Source organism: Rhododendron vialii, chromosome 12a, assembly GCF_030253575.1.
Source record: "Rhododendron vialii isolate Sample 1 chromosome 12a, ASM3025357v1".
NCBI lineage: Eukaryota > Viridiplantae > Streptophyta > Magnoliopsida > Ericales > Ericaceae > Rhododendron > Rhododendron vialii.
This window is the reverse complement of record NC_080568.1, coordinates 21,195,211-21,218,875: the sequence shown is the minus strand read 5'-3', so window position 1 is coordinate 21,218,875 and position 23,665 is coordinate 21,195,211. Positions and strand designations below refer to the sequence as shown.

Genomic DNA, 23,665 nt, shown 5'->3' with positions numbered 1-23,665 from the left:
GCTATTTTTTCATTTTCCTTTTTAGTTGCTATAATGTTACTAATGTATGCAGATTTAGCTTTATTGGAATCTGAAAAATCCAAGTAACAAAGTTTGGTTGATGTAATCCGTGGATAGAATCAGGACCGATCCATAACTCATGGATTGTATTGAAACTGGACCGTGATATGGATTGTATTTTCTAAAAATCGTGACTCGCAAATTATGATTGGATTCATAGGGATCCAATCTGATCCGAACTGTGCGCAACCCTACTTGCAAAGGATAAATTAGCGTTTGATTTAGATTTGTCTGGGTATGAATTCCACTCTAGCTAAAAGAGTTAAATTTTTATTAGTTTGATAGCAACGACCTCGACAATATTATGTCAACATGATAATCGTGACCTCATATTTAAATAAAATTGCACGTCTTTTTATAGGAAGTACTAAAAAGGAGACTGAGGGTGCAAGGACCCGTAATTTTGGAAATTATTTAAAGGTTTATTAGTATTAAAAATTGAGGAAAATGTGAAATATGTGTTTATGCGATTTGGGGTCAATATGAAAGGATTGTTAGTGGGGGGAGTGCTAGTGTGAGTTGTGTGTGTGTGGGAGTATATATAGGTGTGTGTAGGAGCAGGGGATAAAAAAAATCCCAACTCCATTCTCTCTCTCCATCTCCCGACCCTCTCTCTCTCTCATTCTCATTCAAAACCCAACAAATCAACTTCAATCCTTCATCAACCAACCTTAAATCCTTCACTTCTTCGCGTATTGAAGCTCGAATCGCGTCGGTAGAAGCTCGGTGTGCCGTATTTGGCTCGGGGTTGATTTTGGAGGCCGAGGCCCGATCTCTCGTTTGGAGCTCATTCACCAAGTTTGAGGTAGAGATTTCTCTCACTCTTTATTTATTCTTGAATTGGTTTTGTGCATGAAATCGTGCCATTGACCGTGGTTATTATTGTTGATGTTGTTATTGTTGAGAAATCTATGAAAATGTGTAGAAAATCTACTCGAACAGCCTTTGTTATCGATACCTTTGAGTTCCAAAACCTAGAAAATCACTTGTTATCGATACCCTTGCGTCTGGAACCATTTTTGACCAAATGGTATCGATACCTTTGTGTTAGGTATCGATACCTGTTGCTTATCTCCAGCATTTGCTGTTTTGCTTCATTTTTCACCGTTTTGGTTTCCGATCACTTCTAACTATTCTAAACCACTTCCAAACATAGCCTTTCGCACTCTAATGATCCTTTGGTCATCCTCATTCGTTGGTTCTCGTTGCGTTGAACACAAATATCATATTTAACGAATTACCGTCCTAATGTCTTATTGGTGCGTTCGTTTAACTATTAGTGGTAATGTGAGGTGCTAAGATAGGTGGAGTGAACATGCTTAAGCTAAACGTGAGTGTTGATAAGATTGAATGATTGGATAGGAGGATGGATAAACCATAAGACGAAATATGAGGACCTGACCCTTGTTGCCATGTAGTACGAGAAGTGAGTTGGGAAGACTAGTTTGGAAATAAAAATGGGAATATGAATTGGTATGTAGACCGTTTAATTGATATCAAATTTTCTTTATATTTGTAATCATACTATCAGAACCTTAGAGATGCATATGTTGAAAAGCATAGAGAATGGGTTGTAGTCGGATGTACGGGGTCGCGAGCACCCGGAACTTGAATCGGATGTACGGGGTCATGAGCACCCGAAATGCAAATTGGATGTACGGGGTCATGAGCACCCGAAAATGTATTGTGGGTATATGGGGCCCTAAGATCCGGAAAATCTCTTAAGTTCATTATTCGGTACGTTAATGGAGGAAGAGCTATCTGAGCTCATGTTGGAAGTAAATGAGAGATGTACGGGGTCCTTAAGACCCAGAATGTAAGCCAGTAACCGTAGAAGTGTACAAAATGGAATTGATCAATAAGGACACGAAAAAGGATGGCAAATAGATCGATTAATGACAAGTGAAGTGCCCTTGAGCCTTAAGTTCCTTCATGAAGTTACTATGATTGCATTATCTATCATTGTCTTTGACTTCATTCTTTTATGTTCAAATCTCCTCATTTGCATATAACGTTTGTAGAAATTTTCCTACTGGGCATGTGTTTTGCTCAAACCTATCATTCTTTCAGGTACAACTCAAGAGTATTAGCATGGAGTACTTGGCGTGCATATCATCTCATCCTTTTGAAAGTGAACATCAAGGAAACAACTCAGATATCTTTGTAAACTCTTTTGGGAAGACATAAATTGTAATTTTCAATTAATCATTGGTTTAAAAGTATTGTAATTATTTAACTTATCATTGTCTAAACTTTGGAACTTTGGGACCCGAGTGCCATTGTTGTAATCTTTTGAACTTGATCGTACTGAAATAAATGAATATGAGAAAGTCCTTTGGGTTATTATAAGTATACCATGGTGGTTTTTCTTTTAAAAGTTATATTATTATTATGTTAAAAATCGAGGGTGTGATAGAGGAAATATGATATTTTATGTTTCTTAAACTTTTCGGGCTCTATTTTCTAAACCAATCCAAGCATGTTTAAAAGGGCTAATGCCTAAATCTTAGCTTGGTCTGTATCATTTGCCCTTCCACTAATCTGGATCATTTTTTCCCTAATAAAAAAAAAATCTGGATCATTTTTGCCCTTGCCCTTGCACTCATAACCACCTCCCCACACAGAGAAAAAAATTTCCGCAAGAATCTCTTTTTTGGTACTCCATCCGTCCCAAGTTGTTGGACTAATAGGAAAAGTTGTGCAATCTTAAGAATATGAAAATAAAGTACTTTTATGCATGATTTCTAAAGCTTTTTTTTAATACCAAATTAAAGAACTCGTGAAAAATTTAATATGATGCAAAGCAATTAACAAAATTATGCACAAAAATATTTTATTTATTTAATCTGATAATTCATGATTTGATGTAAGGGACGGGCAATTCAGGATGGGGAAAGTGACGGTTCAGGACGTGTTTTGATAATTAGTGCAGGCTAAGGACATGCTAAAAGCATTTGTTAATGCTAAAAATGTCCTTAACGAGTATTAATTATCAAAACACGTCATTAACCGTCATTTTCCCTTCAGGATGCTTGGAATAGGAGCCTAGGAGGAACTAGGGAAAGCCCAATTTTTGGATAGAGGTCAGGACGCTGACCCAAGCAACAAAAATAATTAGGTTATTCATCAGTTGATCAAAATAATTCCAAAGCTGTTTCTCTAATTCAATTTCCCTTTTGATTAAGCTAAAAGTAACAAGGCCTACACATATAACAAAGTATGCTAACCATCCTATGGAACCCGCGTCTCCCGTCAGTTTTCTGTGTAAGACACCGCATATTTATATCTTCATCTAACATCACACACTATAAACTACAAGCTTGCAAAAAGCGTTACATTAGGAGGTTTACATCCGCGCTTTTTCTAGGCGCCGCTGCTAGAATGAGGATTTCCAAGCGCCCAAAACAAAAATGCGTACTGGAATAGGCCGACCATTTCCTAGCGCCCAAGTAAAAGCGCTAAAATAGACACCCCCCCCCCCCCCCCCCCCCCATTTACCATCCCCATTTTTTAGACTGTTTTATATATATATTAAAACTTATGGTTAAAAAATTAAGTGCTATAATTTTCAATTTGTTTGAATCGGTGCAACGGTTTTATTTTTCTGATCATATTATTCAAAAGAGTCATACTTAATTATTATTTTTAGGGCTCTTAAATTAAGTATATGCTCTATAGGATCACAATTAAAGAGCAGATACTTAAATGTGAGAATTTTAGAGATAAAAATTAATTATGAATCTTTAAAATAATATGATCAGAAAAATAAGATCTTGATCACTTAATTTTTTAATCATATATTTTAATATATAAACAATCTAAAAAAACGAGTTGCTCCAATTTGTAAATTGAGGTTTGAATAATAACAAAAAGGGCTACAATTTTTTTTGGTTATTCGTTAATCTTAATCTACATTATCTTAGGGGATTTGGGGGAGGGAGATAGGGCTTAAGGGGATCGAATCCTGCCCATGTGTATAAGAGTATGTAAGGGAGACCAATTGTACTCCACTCCACTCCACTTGCGGCTACAACTTTCATGTTTAGGCTGAGTTCTTCTAAATTTAACTTATTTCTTCGTTTTGTGCGTTTTGTTCATTTTTTTAAAATTTTTGTTAGATTTAGGTATTTTTTTGGATTAATCATCCGTCTCGAAGAGAGAAGTCTAAAAAGTATAAAATTATGACAAAAAGCAAAAAAAAGTTCACTAAAGACAAAAAAAAAAGTACCAAACAATTGTCTTTCGGAGCTTAAATACCGTTTTATTTGAAAATTTTCAACATTGGTCCATATTTTTATACTTTTCCAATTTTTCTCGATGAGACGAACGATTAATCCCTAAAATTACATTGAAAAGTTAAACAAAAAGTTGCAAATAGTAAAAAATACCAAAATAGGTTCCAAACTTATTTATATCCCGTTGTAGAACACCTTCTTAAAAAATAAATACTTATTTCACATTTTCAAATTCAAAAATAATGTAAATAAAAAATAATTTTTTGATTTTTTTTGCACCGTAAAAAAGATCTCTATAAGATCTTTCAAACAAGATCCATATTTCATATTTTTAGATTTCAATAAGTCCATTATTTTTGAGCTTGAAATTGGCTTCTTACAAAATATACTCCATCCGTATCAATTTAAATGTCCTCTACGGAAAATCGTGCATTTTAAGAAGTCAAAATTTTTACTTTAAATTTTCAAAATTAAACTTAAAAACTGTGAAGTTAATTATATGCATGAAAATCACTTATATCTTTTAAGGAAAATTCTAAAATTAGCACAATGGACTGACAATAATAAGTGTGTGAATGTGTATTAAAGATTGCAAAAAATACACAGAAATACGTGTTTTTCGTGTTTTAATAGCAGGACCAATTTTTTAATATGGATCTCAAAAAATATGTAATATAGATCTTGTTTGATAGATCTCAATTAGTTTTACTATACAAAATTTTTAAAATCATAAAAAATATTATAAATTGAAAAATATTGTCAATCTAAAAATGACACGAATGTAAAAAACTGTCAAATCAATGTGTACTTTTTTGGGGTAAAATTGGAAGCTTGGCATATTTTGATGGTTATATTTTTAGAAACTGAACACTTATTTTGAGACATCCCAAAATAGAAACATGGACCCTTAAATTAGGATGCCTTATTCTGGATTACCCCTTAAAAAATAAGTATTTATTTGTAATTTTTAAACTTAAAAATAATAGGCTTATTGAAATAAAAAAATATGCATTATGGATCTAATTTTATAGATCTCGGGAGATCTATCAAATCTTGCAACAAAAATTAAAAAATTATTTTCGTAAACTCATTATTTTTAAGTTTGAAAATAAATCCTTATTTTTTAAGTAATTTTTTGGAATGTCCCTGTTCAAGAAAAATGTTTTAAGTATTTATTTTTGAAGAAGGCAATTTCAAGCTCTCAAATAATATATTCACGCAAATAATTTTTCTAGCAATATGGATCTTATTTGATAGATCTCATTGAGATCTTTTGAGTGATAAAAAAAAATTTAAAAAATTATTTTTTATTTACACTATTTTGAATTTAAAAATATAAAATAAGTACTTATTTTTTAAAAAGGTGTTCTAGAACGGTTATTTCTAGGGGTGTACATAATCCGGATTGGTCCGGTTCTCTAGAAAATCAGTAGTCGGACCATTTTAAACGATTCTAGAAAATTGAGAACCAGAACCTAATCAATATATGCATGAAACCTAACCAGAATCAAATCCCAAGACCGGTTCGATTTTGGTTCGGTTCCAATTCTATCCAATAAGTATCCAAATACTTATTCACAAAATATGAACTCATAAAATTAAAGAAAATAGGAAGATAATTTGTTGGAATAGGAAATGAATGAAGAAAATAAAAGCTTTCCTAATAAAAGAAATTTCATCTCTAAATAAATTAAGTTTAGCAAGAAAAAGATTAACCTATCAAATTCAAATAGTATTTAATTATACAAATTGAGAACTAGTAATCGAACCAAAATTATCAGTTTTTATTTTTTTGGAACAATAGCCTGATCGTAGAACTGCAGAACCGGACCAAATAGGACGGTTCTATCCGGATCGAACTGATTTTACGGTTCGGACGATTTTCTTGAACACCTTTAGTTATTTCCCGTTCTAGGGCGTAAGTTTAAAAGAACGCAGGTTTTTTTTCTTCTTTCTTTTAATCATCGAAAATGATGTTGGTATCGATGGTACCGTAAGGGAAATGTACCGACGGCCGTGTTGAGTCGTCTCCAACCACTAGAAGGCTGATCCGAGCCATCCAAAAATTTTAAAAAGAAAATCGAGTGGGCTATCGCAGAAATCAACAGCATCCGATGTGCGTAAGTGGTCGATCCAAACACCCCATTTTTTTGTGTATACATGTATGTACAAAAAAATGGAATGTTTGGATCGAGTACCTACATAAATCGGATGCCGTTGATTCTCACGAAGGCCCACTCAGTTTTTTTTAAATTTTTTTTGGACTACTCGGATCGACCTTCCGATAATTGAAGATGGCCCGGCGGGACCGTCAGTGTATTTTCCCTATGCTATTGGTCGATACCAATAGCAACTCTTTAATCACGAACGCAGCCGGAACTATTCACTGAATCTAAACCGAACCGTCCATTCCCCGGATTGGGAGATGCTGCCAAGCAGAGGTGCTTGGCAGCGGTGCCGAGCGCATCTCGGCCGTCCAAAAGTGTTTTGGATGGCCCGGATGTAAAGGTACCGAACGGATTTAAAAAAAAAGAAAAAGAAAAGGAAAAAAATGTTTCGATTCGGGCCATTGATTCCGAGATGAACGGCCGGATTGGCCGCTCGGCACCCGCTCGGCAGGGGTGCCGCTCGGCAGGGTCCCCGGTCCCCATTCCCCTCTCATGAATCATGATTGAACTTCATGAACCCGACCAACCTCCTTTCTTTATATTTAAAAATATATCCTTCCTTTAAATATCAACAAAGAATCCGGTATTCACGGGGCCCACGCTTCCTTTCCCTCCATCTCCCACACGAGGAAGCTCACATTTCCAATGCTCCAGCGCGCATCTGTGGCCGTATGACTCCACGACACGCGTACTCACCTTGTTGATTGATAAAGCGCAGTTTCTCCTTCTCATCACTCTTCGTCTGTCTCCGTTTCCTATTTTCAGGGAAAAAAACAAAAAAACACAAATCTTGAGCCGAATCACTCTTTTGCACCTTCCATTCACACTTCACTGTCTCCGACCTCTCCCTCCACAATTATCCGTTATTTTTCTCTCTACCATAGCTCTAAATCAAGGTAAAATTTCTCAATCAATAGCTCCTTTTACTGTATTGATCACTTTTTGTTGTACCCATTTCACTGCAATTACACCTGAGATTTTCGAACTTCAAACTTGACTCCAATTCTTTTTCAAGAATTCACTGCAATCGTTAAATTCGATTTTCATTTCCCCCGGTACGTATTGATATTGTTGCATGTACTTTTGAGTGTGCGTACTGATTCTTGATGTTTTAACTCAGATTCAAGATTCGGAACATGAGCAGTTCGATAGGGCACAACTTGCCTCACCAGAGTTTCCTCGCTCCGACGGCGCTGGAGCACCAAATTATTAAGATCAACCCTTGTTGCATTTCCGGGCGAAATAATTTATTTCAAGCTCAAGCGTATTCGCGGTTACGAAAGTCGCCTACTGGTACCAAATTCTGGGGCAATTCTCTGAATGTGGGGAGAGTCAAGTTGCCGATGGGAACGCATCGAGTTGGTTCTGTTTTTCCGCGAGCTGTGTTAGCCACTGATCCGGCTTCTGAGGTACTACTATTATAGTACTCGTATTATGGTCGTTTTCTGTAGAATTTTAGATGATAAATCTCAGTGGCGGCTCAGTAAATTACTTTAATTTGACTAGCTCTATTAACAAACGATACGCACCAAATTTTTTGATATGATAGTATGAATGTTGCGATCGGAAAACATAAAATAGCACGGATTTTGCAGTTATCCTTCCTAGAGTTATTAGCCAAGGAGGGTCACTGCGGCGGATAAACCCACTATTATTATTTGAAGGAAAATTGTGGTGAATATGTTGACATGGACCTTTTTGAGATATTCTCTTCTCAATATAATGTAACAAGATTTTTGTCGTAGTTCTAGATGGAAATGAAGATTCTTCAAGCCAACAGGTTTTAGTTTAAAAGAATCTTTGACCATTGGCTATTATAACAAAAGTTTTCGTGAAAGATGAATCTTAAAGCGTAGTTAGATTTCTTTATAGAAATTTGTCTATATTTCCATAAACTAAATAAAAAAAAAGAGTTGATGTATGAATATTAAGTTAGGGACATTTTAGACTGTAGGCAATGGACATGGAGTCAATCGTCGTTGAGGGAGAAGGCAGAGCACAGTATTGATCTCACTTGAACTTTCCCCCCCTTAATTATTATACGTTTTTTCATAATGAGTGTGGGCTTTGTTTGGCATAATGTATTAGTTGTTCAATTATTGGTTACCTAGACTAGTTGGTGTTCATAATGTATTGGGCTAAAAGTATTCAAATAAAACTTAAATTAAAATTGGGGAAATGATTTCAACACTCCTTTTTTTGATTAAAAGCACTCCACTTGTGAAAAAAATACACAAATTGTTCACTAAAGGACAAAAAATGGAGTGCAATTATCGAAAAAGGGAGGGTGAAAATAACTACCCTATGAAATTTAATGAAAGCTACCTATTGTTGTTTACTGCTAATAAATTTATGGTGAGAAAAGTTATCATGGTTGTGTCCAAATTTGTTATGATGCTTCTTTTAGGTACTAGTTTTGATGTGGTACTTTTGACTGTTTTTCTTTCCCTTCTCTTCTAGCAACTTACAGGAAAGTTCAACCTTGAAGGAAATATTACATTGCAGGTGTTTATACTTTGCCCTTTTAAATTGTCGCTGACCTAGAAAGTTGTTGAGTTTGGATGAATTCAAGTACCCAAATCTTTTTTATGTGAGATATATTTAACAAGAGCTTATTGATTCAATGTAAAGGTGGACGTTAGAGCTCCTACTCCAGGTTCTACATCACAAATAAATATCCAGGTTACAAATGGTAGTGGCCCCTTACTTTTACACTGGGGTGCAATACAAAATATCAATGAGTAAGTTAACTTGTAAGTCCAGTGGGTTAATTTGAGTTTTTACTTTACATGTAAATAATTTCTTTTCCTTTTTTCAACTCTTCAGGAAGTGGGTACTTCCCACTCGTCATCCTGAGGGAACTAAAGTATTTAAGAACCAAGCTCTTAGAACTCCTTTTGTGAAAGTAAGTTAAACTATTGGTGGAAATGAATTCATTGAGTGCTGTCTGTGACACTAAATCATTGGTACTTACTAGTCGTTTTTCTTCTTAGACTGGCTCGGACTCCTTCCTGAAATTAGAGATTGATGATCCCTCAATACAAGCTATAGAGTTTGTTATATTTGATGAACAACACAATAAGTGGTAATTCTCCCTTGATGTGCAATACAAACCATGAAGTTCCTTTCCTCCTTTGTTTCTGCAGAGTCATTTTGTAATGAAAGAGTTGCGTCATTTTTTCCACTACTTCATTCTTTTTTTGCAAGGTTCAAAAATGATGGTGGGAATTTCCATGTTAAGTTGCCGGTGAGAAACAAGTTGATTCAACCTATTTCAGTTCCTGAAGATCTTGTACAGATTCAAGCATACATAAGATGGGAGAGGAAGGGTAAACCAATGTACACTCCTGAACAAGAGAAGGCAAGTCAGTAACAACTGTTATGAACGGATTACTTTAGTATTGTCAATTTGAATATTGATAGCAATTATGTTTCTTGTTCTTTCGTCTGAAAGAGGCCACTGTGTCGTGAAGTCCTATGGCTGCACCCGTGATGGTTGCTGCTCAACTTTAAGATTAAAACATTTTTCATGAATCATACCTATGACAGTTACACTGAACACTTCTGAAATAGTCAGGTGTGGGGCAAATGGAAAGTGTTGAGAAATTTGGAAATGTGGAGTTGCCCAATAGTAATCATTGACGTAAGGGCTGTTGCTTGACAAAATCTGCGATATGATTTATGATAATTTGTTTATTCCATGTTGGCATGATTAGTGTTGCCGTCTGAGAAACTATGCAGCTTTACTAAGCAATGGTTTCCTTGACCTGATTGCCAATAAATTTAACTTCTAGCTTTCTCATGTTTAGCATATCTCCAAAATGGAGGCTTGAACAAATAGGGTTGTTGCTTCGCTTCATCTTTCCATCTTCTGTAGAGTACGGAGAAGAGTGTGGGTGAGAATCAAGACGGAGTATGAGGAAGAGTATGCGTTGAGCCTTGAGTGTGGCATTCACAAGTTTTGTAAACATGAAAATTTAATTAATTTTTGTTTTTAGCAATTATATTTTTGAAAAAAAGAAGTTGCTAAATACAAAAGTCAATTCTCTTTTCATGATACGTAGTTCTTAGGCTAGAGTGGGGATGCAGATTCTGATGCATTACAATTCAGCTTTATTCAACTCTCTGTTTTTTCTCTTATTTGGAAGAAGGGGACGATGGACAGTTGGACAATAACGAGACTTTTGTGCAAATATGTGCTATTGGCAAAGTATAGGTCTTCCAATTTTGTATTTGCGAAGTACTGGTCTACTCATATCATTCCTTGTAATTCATTGCGCCGTATATGTGTATTGGGTTAGGTCTACATGTTGCCATACGGGGGGAAAACATACTGGTAGGATAATTATTCGACGGCCAAAAAGGTCTTCATGCAAGTTATCGTGACAATAGAGCATCGTAAAGGTTAGTTGTAGTTTCATCCAGAGCACTTCTGGGGAATAGTACATAAAACAACAGGTTGCTAGAGTCATGTAGACTCAATATCGAGTTGTGTCATGGTTCAGATCGTTTATTGTGTTGTGCCCTATTGGGAAACACAGCTTGCAGCTTGTCCTCTCTGATTGTTTTAACTGGCTAACCTTCCCCCTACCGCTTATCTTCTGTTAGTGTGTTGGAGGTTACAGAGCATCTGATGAAAGGGGGTTTAGAGCTAGGTGAGGTCCTTTGATGAGAATCTTCTTTAATGATCCCATTATAATAAGCTTTTTTATTTGCAATACTTTGACAAAGATTATATGTTGTTGACTTTTTGTGGACTAAGACCTCCTCTTGTCACCCATAATTTCCTTTTACTTATTGTAGGAGGAATATGAAGCAGCTCGACAAGAGTTAATGGAGGAAGTTGCAAGGGGCACCTCCATTCAGGACCTTCGAGTAAGGCTAACAAACAAAAACAATACAAGTGAAAGTAAGGAGCGGCTTCTTTCTGAAACAAAGAGCCAAATAACTGAAGATCTTGTTCAAATTCAAGCTTATATAAGATGGGAGAAAGCAGGAAAACCTAATTATTCCCCGGATCAGCAACTTGTAAATCATGAATCTCTCTTAAACTTTTGTGTTTTTATATATTTATTTTCCCCATAATGTCCAATATTTTTTTGATAAAGTGGCCCAGCTCTAAGTAGGCCAGTTTTTTTGTCATTGTGCATTGAATTTTAGTACGTGGAGTTTTTTATTGACAGAAAGAATTTGAAGAAGCAAGAAAAGAGTTGCAAATTGAACTAGATAATGGTACTTCTATCGATGGAATACGGAAGAAGATTACAAAAGGAGAGATACAAACTAAGGTTACAAAGCAACGAGAAAAGAAGAAGTATTTTACTGTTGAAAGGATTCAGCGCAAGAAGCGGGATTTAATGGAGCTTCTCAATAAGCACTCGAGTGGACTTGTGGAGGAAAAGATCTCACCCGTCTCAGTCAAACCAAAAGTCTTGTCTACGATTGAGCGTTTTGCCCAGGAAAAGCAAGAACAAGGTGGTGGTCCTATTACAAACAAGAAAATTTTCAGGCTTGCTGATAAGGAACTTCTGGTGAGATTATGATGTGCTATTTATATCTCTGTAGTGCATTTTAGTTTTTGCAGTACGTCTAATACTTTTCGCCCTGTACTTCTGGAAGGTACTTGTGATGAAGACTGCTGGTAAGACAAAAGTTCAATTGGCTACAGATATAAAAGAGCCAGTTACCCTTCACTGGGCTTTATCGAAACAACCCGGAGAATGGCTAGTAAGAATTAGAATTTTTTTGCCATGAACATTGTTATCTCAGAGCTTATTGGGTTATTTGAGTGTAAATAATTCTTTCTACTCTGCCCTAGTTGTGCAACCTTTCTGTTAATTAACTGTAAAGATCTATGTTTTTTGCAGGTGCCACCTCCAACTATCTTGCCCCCTGGTTCTGCCTCCCTAGACAAAGCCTGTGAAACACAATTTGTAAGCATTTCCGACGATCAAACTTGCAAGGTGTGCCAAGAGAAATTTGATTGGATACATGCGTGATCTAATTTTCGACTAGATTTATGCACAAGCTCATTCTGATGTTAAATTTCAGGTCCAATCCTTAGAAATTGAAATTGAAGATGATGGTTTTGTGGGGATGCCATTTGTCCTCTTATCTGATGGGAAGTGGATAAAAAATGACCGTTCAGACTTTTATGTTGAATTCAGTGCTGAACCCAAGCAGGCCCAGAAGGTTGCTCTCTGTTTTATCCCTAGAAGGATAGACTGTTATATTGTTATCTAAATTTTTAGTTGTGGTTTTCTTCATCCCACAACACATTCCAGATGTATTGACTAGGCATTTTTACTGAAAGGATGCTGGTGATGGCCGAGGTACTGCAAAGAAATTGTTGGATAAAATAGCCGAAAGGGAAAGTGAGGCACAAAAATCCTTTATGCACCGGTCAGAATCTCGACCTACTTTCAGTAGTCCTTTTAGCATTTACATTGCAATTTTTTTTTGTTATTTTACTTATCCACGTGTTAGGAATTCAAGGTTTCCCTCACCTTGTGGTATCTTAGGTGAACTACATGAAATGCTTAGTTTCCACTGCAGCAGAAGGCTTCAGGAAATGAGTTTTGGCTTTACTGTTGATATGGATATAACATGTCCTTTTTTTGTGAGCGTATTGCTTCTAGGAACACAGAAGTGGTAAAGGAGTGCTTGGGTGCCCTTAAATCTTTGTGTTTCTCTTATTTTGCATCTTTGCTGTTGATGTGCTCATTATGTTACTCCGTGTTGTGAGCCATGCTTTTGTAAATGTGTTGGTGGAGTGAGCGTTATCATCCTTATATCGGTCCTCTTTGGTTTCAGACTATCCCATCCGTGAAAATTATGCTTTTAGAGTTTATTGGGGCCATACCTTACATATGTGCAAGAAATGCCTAAGGTGGGAGCAAATACCCATGGGGTAGCTAAGCTCCTTTAAATCTAGTTATGATCTTGTAATATGCCTTATTCTTCTAGTGGCATCATTCAGGTAATTTATGCTTGTAAGTTTTAACTTGTCTTGATTGGGCTCACAATGACCTGCCTGTCACTCTGTCAGTACATCTCTGCCTGAAGTCCCTGAACTAACATTATTTGTTTTAGTTTCTGAAACATGTTTGGGGTTTTTATGTGGTTCATTGGTACTGAAGCTGTAAGTGTGTTTTCCTCTCAGATTCAATATCGCAGCGGACTTGGTAGATGAAGCCAAAGATGCTGGTGAACTTGGCTTTGCTGGAATTCTGGTGTGGATGAGGTTTATGGCTACAAGGCAGCTCATATGGAATAAAAACTACAATGTGAAGCCACGGTATAACTGTTACATATAATCCCTTCAGGCATCTCAAAGCTTTAATCTTTCATTTGGACTCCTACAGCTTCCAGATATCACGTTCACTTTATTAGTAGTTGGTCAAATTAACTGCTGACCATTGTGGATTATCCATAAACAAACTTTGCTTGTTTGTAGTACAGTATTTTGTCAATTAAATACTCATCTGCACTGAACAAAGTTGTTAGCTTCTGCATGCATCTCCATCCTCTAATTGGAAGTGTTACCACATACCCTCACTCTCTGAATGTGGCTGTGCTTTTTGTGCCTTCGGTTGTTCAGAGAAATAAGTAGAGCTCAGGATAGACTTACAGACCTGCTCCAGAGGGTTTATGGCACTCATCCACAACATCGGGAGCTTTTGCGAATGATTTTGTCTACTGTTGGCCGTGGAGGCGAAGGGGATGTGGGGCAGAGAATCCGAGATGAAATTCTGGTTATCCAGGTAATTTCATACGCACATCTTTATTTAACTCATTATTTTTTGCTCTTTCATGGTGTTGGAGTTGTAGTACTATTTATGTGTTGATCGCAGAGAAATAACGATTGCAAAGGTGGAATGATGGAGGAATGGCATCAGAAGCTACATAATAATACAAGCCCGGATGATGTTGTCATATGCCAGGTACAAGAACGCAAATATTGACGGAATTTTCCTGTAATTTACATTACTCAAATTTGTCTCGTTGAATGTTCTTGCAGGCACTAATTGATTATATCAAAAGTGACTTTGACGTCAGTGTTTATTGGAAAACCCTTAAGAAGAACGGAATAACAAAAGAACGCCTTCTGAGTTATGATCGTGGAATCCATTCTGAACCAAAATTCAGAAGGGATCAAAAGGACAGTCTTTTGCGTGATCTAGGAAATTACATGAGAACATTGAAGGTTGGCTCCTTAAACTTCTCTGGTCAGTGCTTTACTTGTTATCTAAGTCGCACCAATATCTCCATATGGAATTAAAACTCTACTCTGGTAAGTGAAATTGTAATGACTGGTAAGAGAAGATTATTGGAATGGGGTTTTGAAACATGCACTTCTACTTATATGTGAAGACATCTATGGAGGTTTGAAGCACGCAAAGTGTTAAAGCATCCAACTCCAAACCAATTGGCAAAGAGTGGAGAGGCCGCCCAGGCTCATATACTAGTTTTGGAGGAGATAATTAACCGATGTGGGACAAATCCCAACACTCCCCCGCACGTGCGACCCCTGATTCGCTTGTGGAGAGGTCAACAATGGATCCGGAACACACGGATCACAATGAAACAAAGTGCAACTATGGCACAAACAAAGGGGAAAAGCCTCCGAAAGCGTAGCTTTGATACCATGTTAAAGCATCCAACTCCAAACCAATTGGCAAAGAGTGGAGAGGCCGCCCAGGCTCATATACTAGTTTTGGAGGAGATAATTAACCGATGTGGGACAAATCCCAACACAAAGTTATCTGAACTATGCACCTATCTGCAATCCGTCTGTTGATATATGCATTTATCTCTTGCTGGTAGTTTGCATCCAGAAGGTATTGATGTGACTTCAGGAGAGACATGTGAGATATGTAACAGAATATATATGTGCCTTTAATCGTGATGAAAATGGTACTGTTAAGGGAGAGACTTTGCTTCTGACCATTGAGATGATCTCAACCACAGTCCAATCTTTATCTAAAATGCAGGCAGTTCATTCAGGTGCAGATTTGGAGTCTGCTATTTCGAATTGCATGGGCTACAGGGCTGAGGTATACTCAGTAACTGCATGGGTTATGTTGCTCAACATGTTGATCTTCTCAATCAGTTGATGACAACCTTAATTTTCTCAGGGACAAGGCTTCATGGTAGGGGTACAGATAAATCCTATATCAGGCTTGCCATCTGGGTTTCCGGTACTACTTAGGCTACTCTATTTAAGAAGCCTTTATGATGTCACCCGCATGTGTAAAATCCGGTTCCATGTGAATTTGACCAATCCTTCATACAGGAATTGCTCCAATTTGTGCTAGAACATGTTGAAGACAAAAATGTAGAAGCCCTTCTTGAGGTACGGTTGCTTTTTCGGCAGGCTTGGGTTTACACTATTATGATTGTGATTGAGATATATGTTTACATGAGATTCTTAAATTCAGGGATTGCTAGAAGCCCGCGAAGAAATTAGGCCATTGCTTTTTAAACCAAATGATCGTCTTAGGGATCTTCTGTTTTTGGACATTGCACTTGATTCTAGTATCAGAACAGCAGTTGAAAGGGGGTATGAGGAGTTGAATAGAGCTAAACCAGAGGTATGTACTGTTGCCAGCATATCTATTTCTACTACCTCATCAGCTATATAACTGCCCTTTTCTTTTGACTGACCATTTCTCATCTCTCTTTACCACTGTGGTTTGGTTTACTTTCATTGTTGGACACAGGTTTTTGATAAGCTAATTCATGAAATTGCAGAAAATTATATATTTCATCACTCTTGTTCTTGAAAACCTTGCACTTTCTTCAGATGAGAACGAGGATCTCCTCTATTGCTTAAAGGTAACCAGTGACTTGATTAAGTTGTTTACTGCTGCCCATTCTTTAGTAGGTATACTGTATCGAAAGATCCTCATTAAATCTCGACATAAATTGGGAACAACTGTATGTAGTTACAACACTTCATCTTCATTGTAGGCATGTTCACATGTTCAGAGAACAGACCCCCTTCTACCCAATTACCAAAAAGTATTACATGCTGGTAGCTCGAATAATGTCTACTTAGTGCAGAATTTCTTTATGTACCGTTATTTCTACTGGAACGGATTGCTGTTTAAAGTAATCTGTTAAATATCCATCGCAACAGTAGTATGGTTGCCCCATTGTGAACTGGAACGCAGAAACAGCCTCTCTGCATGGGCTGCATGCATCTACCTTCCCAGACGCCACATTGGAGGAATGTCGTGCACTTGTCTGCCCGTTTCTATTTACCATCAATTGCTTTGGGTGTTACACAGTGTCCTTTCAGTCATGATCGGACTTCCAAGAGCTTTCATATTTTGTCCAATTGTGCTTGCTTTTCTGGAGCGGCGAGGTTTGACTTAGTTATGGTATCCTCTTAAAATTTTTAGCTTTGCAGGCTCATTAAGAAAGACCAGTCATTTGTTATCAGTGTCCAGTCGCATCATTCTCATTATGAACACAATGAATTAGGGGAGGTCTAAAATTCATTAATCTGTGTCGCATCATGCAAAACATAGCAATATGGCAAACTCTTACAACATGTTGATGTGTATGAAGGGATGGAATCAAGCTCTGAGCATGTTAAAGAATGGGGAAAGTCATTGGGCATTGCATGCAAAATCAGTGCTTGACAGAAGCCGACTTGCACTTGCAAACAAGGCAGAGTGGTACCATCATTTATTGCAACCATCTGCTCAGTATCTTGGATCACGGCTTGGAGTGGATCAATGGGCTGTATGTTGATTATGCGACAATATAAACTAATTTATCTCGTTGTATATAATTGTTATTCAAAAACTATAATTGCTTAATGCAGGTGAATATCTTCACAGAAGAAATTATTCGTGCTGGATCAGCCGCTTCCCTATCCTCGCTTCTTAATCGACTTGATCCTATTCTTCGTGAAACTGCTAATTTGGGAAGGTCGGTCCAAGCTCTAACTGGCGTAATATTTTTAACGCTCAATGACATAGTGCATTTTTTGTGCAACCGCACGCTATGAAGCACTGACACCTCTAGAGGTTGAAGTGTCGCAGTGTCTGGACATGGGGACACGCGTGGGACACGTGTCTGACAGGCTACATGGCGTGTTCAATAATTTAATTAAATTTTTTGAGGGAAACATGGGGGACACCGATGGGGACATGGCAGGGGTCTAATTTTTTTTTAAAATTTGGGGGTCAAACTATAAATTTAAACAAATATTTGGGGGTCAAACTGTTATTACTTAAATGTATAAATAAATAAATATATGCGTGGTGTGTCCCCGCCGTGTCCGTGTCCGTGCATCATGGTCCGCACGTATCATCGGATTAGTTGTAGACCCCGCCAAGTTTAGCTTTTACGGTAAACTATTCTACTATGAAGCTCAAGCACATAATATCCTAATTCTGTAAGACTAAAAATTTGTATGTACTATAGTATCAACCAACTTGGCCTTGCCTGATACAGTTGGCAGGTTATCAGTCCTGTTGAAGCTGTTGGATATGTAGTAGTTGTAGATGAGTTGCTTGCTGTCCAGAATAAATCATACGCACGACCTACAATTTTGGTGGCTAAATCTGTAAAAGGAGAGGAGGAAATTCCAGATGGTGCAGTTGCCGTGCTGACCCCTGACATGCCAGATGTCCTATCTCATGTTTCTGTGCGAGCAAGAAATTGCAAGGTTAAATCACATTGGTTTTGTAATTATTTGTTGTTTCTCTTTAGATATTTTCTGGTATCATTATTTTTCCCATTGTTGCCAGGTCTGCTTTGCTACATGCTTTGATCCCAATATCTTGGCTGACCTTCAAGCAAATGAAGGGAAGCTGTTGCAACTAAAACCAACATCTGCAGATGTAGTGTATAGGTAAGAGAGCTGCTACCCACACAGACAAATAATGCAGAGATTTTGTTGTGGGCCAATCACAGGTTCTACACAAACGATCCGAGCCGTTCATTAAATGAAATCTGAATGAAAAGTGACGATTGGATTGAGCATTTATAGGTATCGGATTAAGCTGATTTTTTTAGGGAACCCTTGAAAAAATGTTTTACATTTAATGAACGGCTCAGATTGTATGTGTGGAACCGTGATGGGCCCCACACCAAAATCTGTGCACAATGTGTGCATGATTTGTCTGTGTGGACAAACTTTTTGTATAGGTACCAACATCCATGAAAGTATTGCCAAGAATTTACGGCTTCTCATTACTGCAAAAGGAAATTGTTGTGCTTTTTTCCTCTTTTTTTTTATAATTTTTTCGTAATAATCTCTATTTTTCGTTCATATTATGAACAAGTTGAAAATTCATCACTCCACTCAAGTTCCACAATTCCCGTGGAGCCCCTTTTGTTGATAAGTTTGCACAAGGTGCCCAATATTAAAATTTCTTTCCTTGTGGATGATCTCAGCAAGGTGGAGGGTAACTTAACAAGTTCAAGTTCAGCTAACTTCAAAGAAGGCCCTTTGCCCTCTTTAAAACTGGTCAGAAAGAAGTTTGGTGGTAAATACGCCATATCATCGGAGGAGTTCACGAATGAAATGGTTAGGATCTTCCAATTTCTATGTTTTTCCTAGTTTTCTCTTGTTCCTCGTTTTTTTTTTATATCTTTTTTCTAGTAAATACTAAATCGTATAGAACCATATGCAAAGGTTACATGGATTCTGTTTAAGATTAAATCAGATCATTGTAGTCTATGTCACTTATAGATTGTTGATTTTCACAGGTTGGAGCTAAGTCACGTAATATCGCATATCTAAAAGGAAAAGTGCCATCTTGGGTTGGGATTCCTACCTCAGTTGCTCTACCGTTTGGAGTTTTCGAGAAAGTTCTTTCAGATGATTTAAATCAGGTTTTCGAATCTCAAAAACTTTCAATGCAGTTTGTAATTTGAGACAGTACTCTGTGCATCATTAACTTGTAAAATTTTGCAGCATCGTAAATAATAGGGGAACCCTCATGAGTGTTATTGTTGCACTAAATTATTGAATTTCTGAACTCACCTTTTCAATTTCACGGGTGATGTCGATGATAAAAGGATGTCCTTGCAAGGTGTATTCTGCAGCTTAAGTTGTCGGGTTTTTTTTTTTGGAATATCTTTGATGTTGCAATTTTGATTTTCCTATTCTTTCTTTCACATTAATGTTTCTGTATTGTTTTGATAGACATCGCCTTGTATTTAACTGACAGAAAGTGGCAGAAAAGTTGCAGTTCTTGAAGAAGAAGTTAGAAGGAGATGTCAGTGCCCTCGGGGAGATCCGTAAGACAGTCTTGGAGCTTGTGGCACCATCCCAGTTGGTATGTCCCTATTACAAGTTGTGTTGAGTGCTGCTTTCCATTCCTCTTTTCTGTTATCTTTCTACTTATAGGCTTCACAAAACTGTGAGGACAGAAATACCTGTTAATATTTGCAGAATTGACAAAAGGGTATAATTTACTCTTCTTATGGTTCTGCTGTGTTCTGTTGGATGTGCTCACGAACCAACAGAGGAAGAGCACCAACTGCATGGGAGCTTTATTGTACAATTTTTCCAACTTAAGGTGAAACCTTATTCAAGTGTTATTTCAGGTACAAGAACTGAAAAACAAGATGCAGAGTTCTGGCATGCCTTGGCCTGGAGATGAAGGTCAGCAGAGATGGGAGCAAGCATGGGTGGCTATAAAGAAAGTAAGAATGAATCATCCTTGAAAGAAAAGTATTACGTTATCACCTAAGATTCATGTCCTACATATCCTTCGTAAAGCGAGGCAGTACCTTGCTTCTCTCTACAACTAAGAACTTGTCCCGAAGGATCTGTGATCGCATCCTTTGCTTTCATGTAATATTGAGGAAAAGTATAGTTGGGCCTTCAGAGATCTTTATTTCTGGTTTATTTTCGTTAACATTGCATGAAACTTTGAAGTTAATCGACAAAGTCATTGGGAGGCTTGTGCTTAGTGCGAACTTATCTCTCTGAATTTCTTTACAAAAATATTTCTATGCTCGTTCCGCTGAAGAAGTCAAAATGTTTATCTTGATTTTATAGGTGTGGGCTTCAAAGTGGAATGAGAGAGCATACTTAAGTACAAGAAAAGTGAAGTTAGATCACGACTACCTTTGCATGGCTGTCCTGGTTCAGGAAATCATAAATGCTGATTATGCATTTGTCATCCACACTACAAATCCATCTTCAGAAGACTCATCAGAGATATATGTTGAGGTAATCTTTGTGGTTATACGTAGTACTTTTTCTACCCCTCTCTCCTTGGTATGCATGTGGGGTATCTATTCCCATCGGGCAAGGCAAATCATGTCGTCCCTGTCGTTAAGATCAAAAGCTTAATTTGTTTATTGCTGTTTGATCCATAAGCCAACTGATCTGCTTCAGCTCGTGGAGATTTTTCTTCTTGTTCTTGGGCAAAGTTCCACACTGGCCCCATGTGGTTTGGGTCATGTGCGGATACACCCCCTATGGTTCAAAAGTGTGTGCATAATACCCCTGTGGTTTGTGAAGTGTACACATAACACCCAATTCCGTCCATAATAACGTCAAGTGTTACGGACGCACATTATCCGATATGCCCTTACCTTCTCCCTTGATTCTTCTTCTTCCTTAAATCTAACCAATCCATCCCGTGTGCTAAAAATTGGATCCAAATGTTGATATTGAGAGTTTGACGAGTACTACATCCATACTAAAATTCAAGTCGATCAAAAAATGATAACTTCATGGTCGAATCGAATTTTTTATGAAGTTAAATTTCAAATTTAAATTTATCATTCATTGTAACAAGAATTAGATCATTGAGTTGTTAATGTCTGATTGAGTTGATTTTTTTATAGAGATGCTCTATTCTATGATTAACACATTCTTTGCCCTTTGTTCTTTTATTACTATCACAAGTGACTAGTTGAGAGAATGCGGTTCATCCATGTTTCTACTTTGGCACAGGTGGTGAAGGGCCTTGGGGAAACATTAGTTGGAGCCTATCCAGGTCGTGCTTTGAGTTTTGTGTGCAAGAAGAGTGATCTCAACTCTCCTCAAGTGAGTAATTTTTCGTTATTATAGAAAATGCGATTTGTTTGCTTTCTAATTTTCTCTATTGTCATCACCAAGCAAATTCGTTGCAATGAGAATCTTCTTGTTAGATAATATTATTCAATTGTGATGCTCTTCTTAATCGGTAAAATCTCTCCCGCGCCTATTGTTCATTGAATCACACCTCATGTAACGTGTCTGAACATTTTCAGGTATTGGGTTACCCGAGCAAACCCATTGGCCTTTTCATAAGACGGTCAATCATCTTCCGGTCTGATTCCAATGGTGAAGATCTTGAAGGTTATGCTGGAGCGGGACTTTACGATAGGTAAAATTATGTGAACAGCAATGTATATGAAAACCATATTCCGTTAAATTTAATTTGTGGACGATATGTTCTCAAACTCTACTTTTCCTTCTCTCTTTTGGCAGCGTCCCAATGGATGAAGAAGAAAAAGTTGTGCTTGATTATTCGTCAGACCCATTGATAATGGATGCTAAGTTTCGGCAATCAATCCTCTCAAGCATTGCCCGTGCTGGAAGTGCAATTGAGGAGCTATATGGATCTCCTCAGGACATCGAAGGTGTCGTCAGAGATGGGAAAATCTACGTTGTCCAAACAAGACCTCAGATGTAACTCTGATTCTTCTCTATTTCTACACTATTTTCACAAATAACGTAGGGGAAAGTTACCCGAATACCGTAGTCACAGGAGATAAAGAAAGAAGAAAAATGAGAGAGAGAGAGAGAGAGAGAGAGAGAGAGAGAGAGAGAGAGAGAGAGAGAGACGAATAGCCAAATGAGAAATGAGAACATAGTTGACAGTTGAATAACTGGATGAGATAACACCCACTCCCTTTGAGAGTGTGTGTGTGAGTGTTTGTATGCGGTTGTATTATTGATGAACTTAATTCGTAAAATGTGTTTTCAAAGACGGCTATTTTCTGGTGTATGTGATATCACGTACTGTTGTACATCAAGAAGATGAAATTTTCTACAAATGAAACCCAAAGTGCACAACTATGGGCACGGTCCACGGACGTTTGGAATGTGGAGAACCAGAATCCGGCCAATTGGCAGCCTAGAAGCCTCTTATTCTGGCGCACTAATGGTAATAAATTTGCGAATCGGTTGCATCTCTATCTGTCACACACTTTGCTCTAATTCGAGCGGTAGACGTTGATCATTCCTTCCCACTTTTTTTTTTTTTGGTACTTGTTGGTCATTCCTTCCCAACGTTATGGATCTCAAGAATTTAGTAGTGCTTGTCCAAAAAATACGTAAAGAACATGAAAAGAAAAAGTGGATTAAAAAAAAAAACCATGAAAAGAAAAGGGTTGCTGAGATGCCCTGCTCCAATTTTTTAGGGGAAAAAATTAGTAAATAAATCAGATGATTTCTTGGGAATTTATTTTTTTGTACCTGGAATCTTGTGGATTACAATTTGGTCTATTGGATCAATTGCAAATGCACTGGGTGCTTCCATTGGAAGTAGAGAACCCGTCAGAAAATTAACGAATGGGAATATCATCACTTGTTTGGATAAATAAAAGTGGTCAGAAATGCTATAATTAATGGTGCAAAATAAAGAGAAATGACATATTTTATTGCTCAATTTCGTTTCTCACTTGTCTAAAAAAAAAGGTAAAATTTGGTGAGAAATCTCAATTCCTTTCTTTTCTTTTCTTGGCCTTTCTCACCGTCAAAAGAGAATGTTAGGGAATATTTATGTCCTCATGTCTGATGTCTATTCACTTGATCAACTTTCTCATCGGTACTACGACTAGCTAATACAAATACTACTACAACATATTGCACAAGAATATGCACAACATGTTCATGTGCCAATGTTTCATTGACTATTGAATCAAATGGTATTTTACAACTACGGAATAAATTGATTACACATAATTATGTCATGCATACTGTTGTACACTTGTACGTATTTTTTTATTTTTTTTTGATCCGCATACTGTTGTACGTATGATGCTGTTAATAGAATTTTCCTTCCAAAAGTTTCCATCAACAAAGGAAAAAAGAAAAACTGTATGCGAAAATCTGAATGAACGAAATTAGTCAATCGACCCAATAAAGCCTTCTATTCTGCTGCCTTCGACCTATCCATATATTGTATAGGATAGTGATTTTTTATTGGGAAAAAAACAGAAATGATCCCTGTA

At 37.2% G+C, this 23,665-nt stretch overlaps 1 protein-coding gene across 2 annotated transcripts; it reads left to right on the top strand.

The window, feature by feature from the left end:
- The first annotated feature begins 7,204 nt into the window (after positions 1-7,204).
- Positions 7,205-22,417, top strand: LOC131310144 (alpha-glucan water dikinase, chloroplastic-like). 2 transcript variants are annotated; one of them, XM_058336990.1, is made up of 34 exons: positions 7,205-7,359; positions 7,584-7,872; positions 8,924-8,968; positions 9,095-9,204; positions 9,290-9,368; positions 9,457-9,548; positions 9,671-9,824; positions 11,267-11,491; positions 11,647-11,994; positions 12,083-12,190; positions 12,331-12,396; positions 12,515-12,655; positions 12,777-12,865; positions 13,626-13,760; positions 14,064-14,226; positions 14,317-14,406; positions 14,484-14,669; positions 15,457-15,519; positions 15,601-15,663; positions 15,759-15,818; positions 15,904-16,056; positions 16,217-16,300; positions 17,039-17,215; positions 17,298-17,404; positions 17,933-18,146; positions 18,229-18,332; positions 18,878-19,010; positions 19,193-19,318; positions 19,657-19,764; positions 20,036-20,134; positions 20,493-20,666; positions 21,399-21,491; positions 21,698-21,813; positions 21,918-22,417. In XM_058336990.1, exons 2-34 carry the CDS (start codon positions 7,600-7,602, stop codon positions 22,120-22,122), a joined length of 4,383 nt encoding a protein of 1,460 aa, XP_058192973.1. In that variant the 5' UTR covers positions 7,205-7,359; positions 7,584-7,599; the 3' UTR covers positions 22,123-22,417. The 2 variants fall into 2 exon arrangements, with proteins under 2 accessions (XP_058192973.1, XP_058192972.1); XM_058336989.1 differs by having other exon boundaries at positions 12,331-12,426.
- Positions 22,418-23,665: the final 1,248 nt, after the last annotated feature.

What these genes read in the sequence shown, in the direction of transcription:
- LOC131310144 (XM_058336989.1), top strand. Translation starts at nt 7,600, where the DNA reads ATGAGCAGTTCGATAGGGCACAACTTGCCTCACCAGAGTTTCCTCGCT. An exon ending in AAGGAAATATTACATTGCAG is followed by an intron (nt 8,969 to 9,094) that starts GTGTTTATACTT and finishes TTCAATGTAAAG; the next exon opens with GTGGACGTTAGAGCTCCTAC. An exon ending in ATCTCCTCTATTGCTTAAAG is followed by an intron (nt 16,301 to 17,038) that starts GTAACCAGTGAC and finishes ATGTGTATGAAG; the next exon opens with GGATGGAATCAAGCTCTGAG.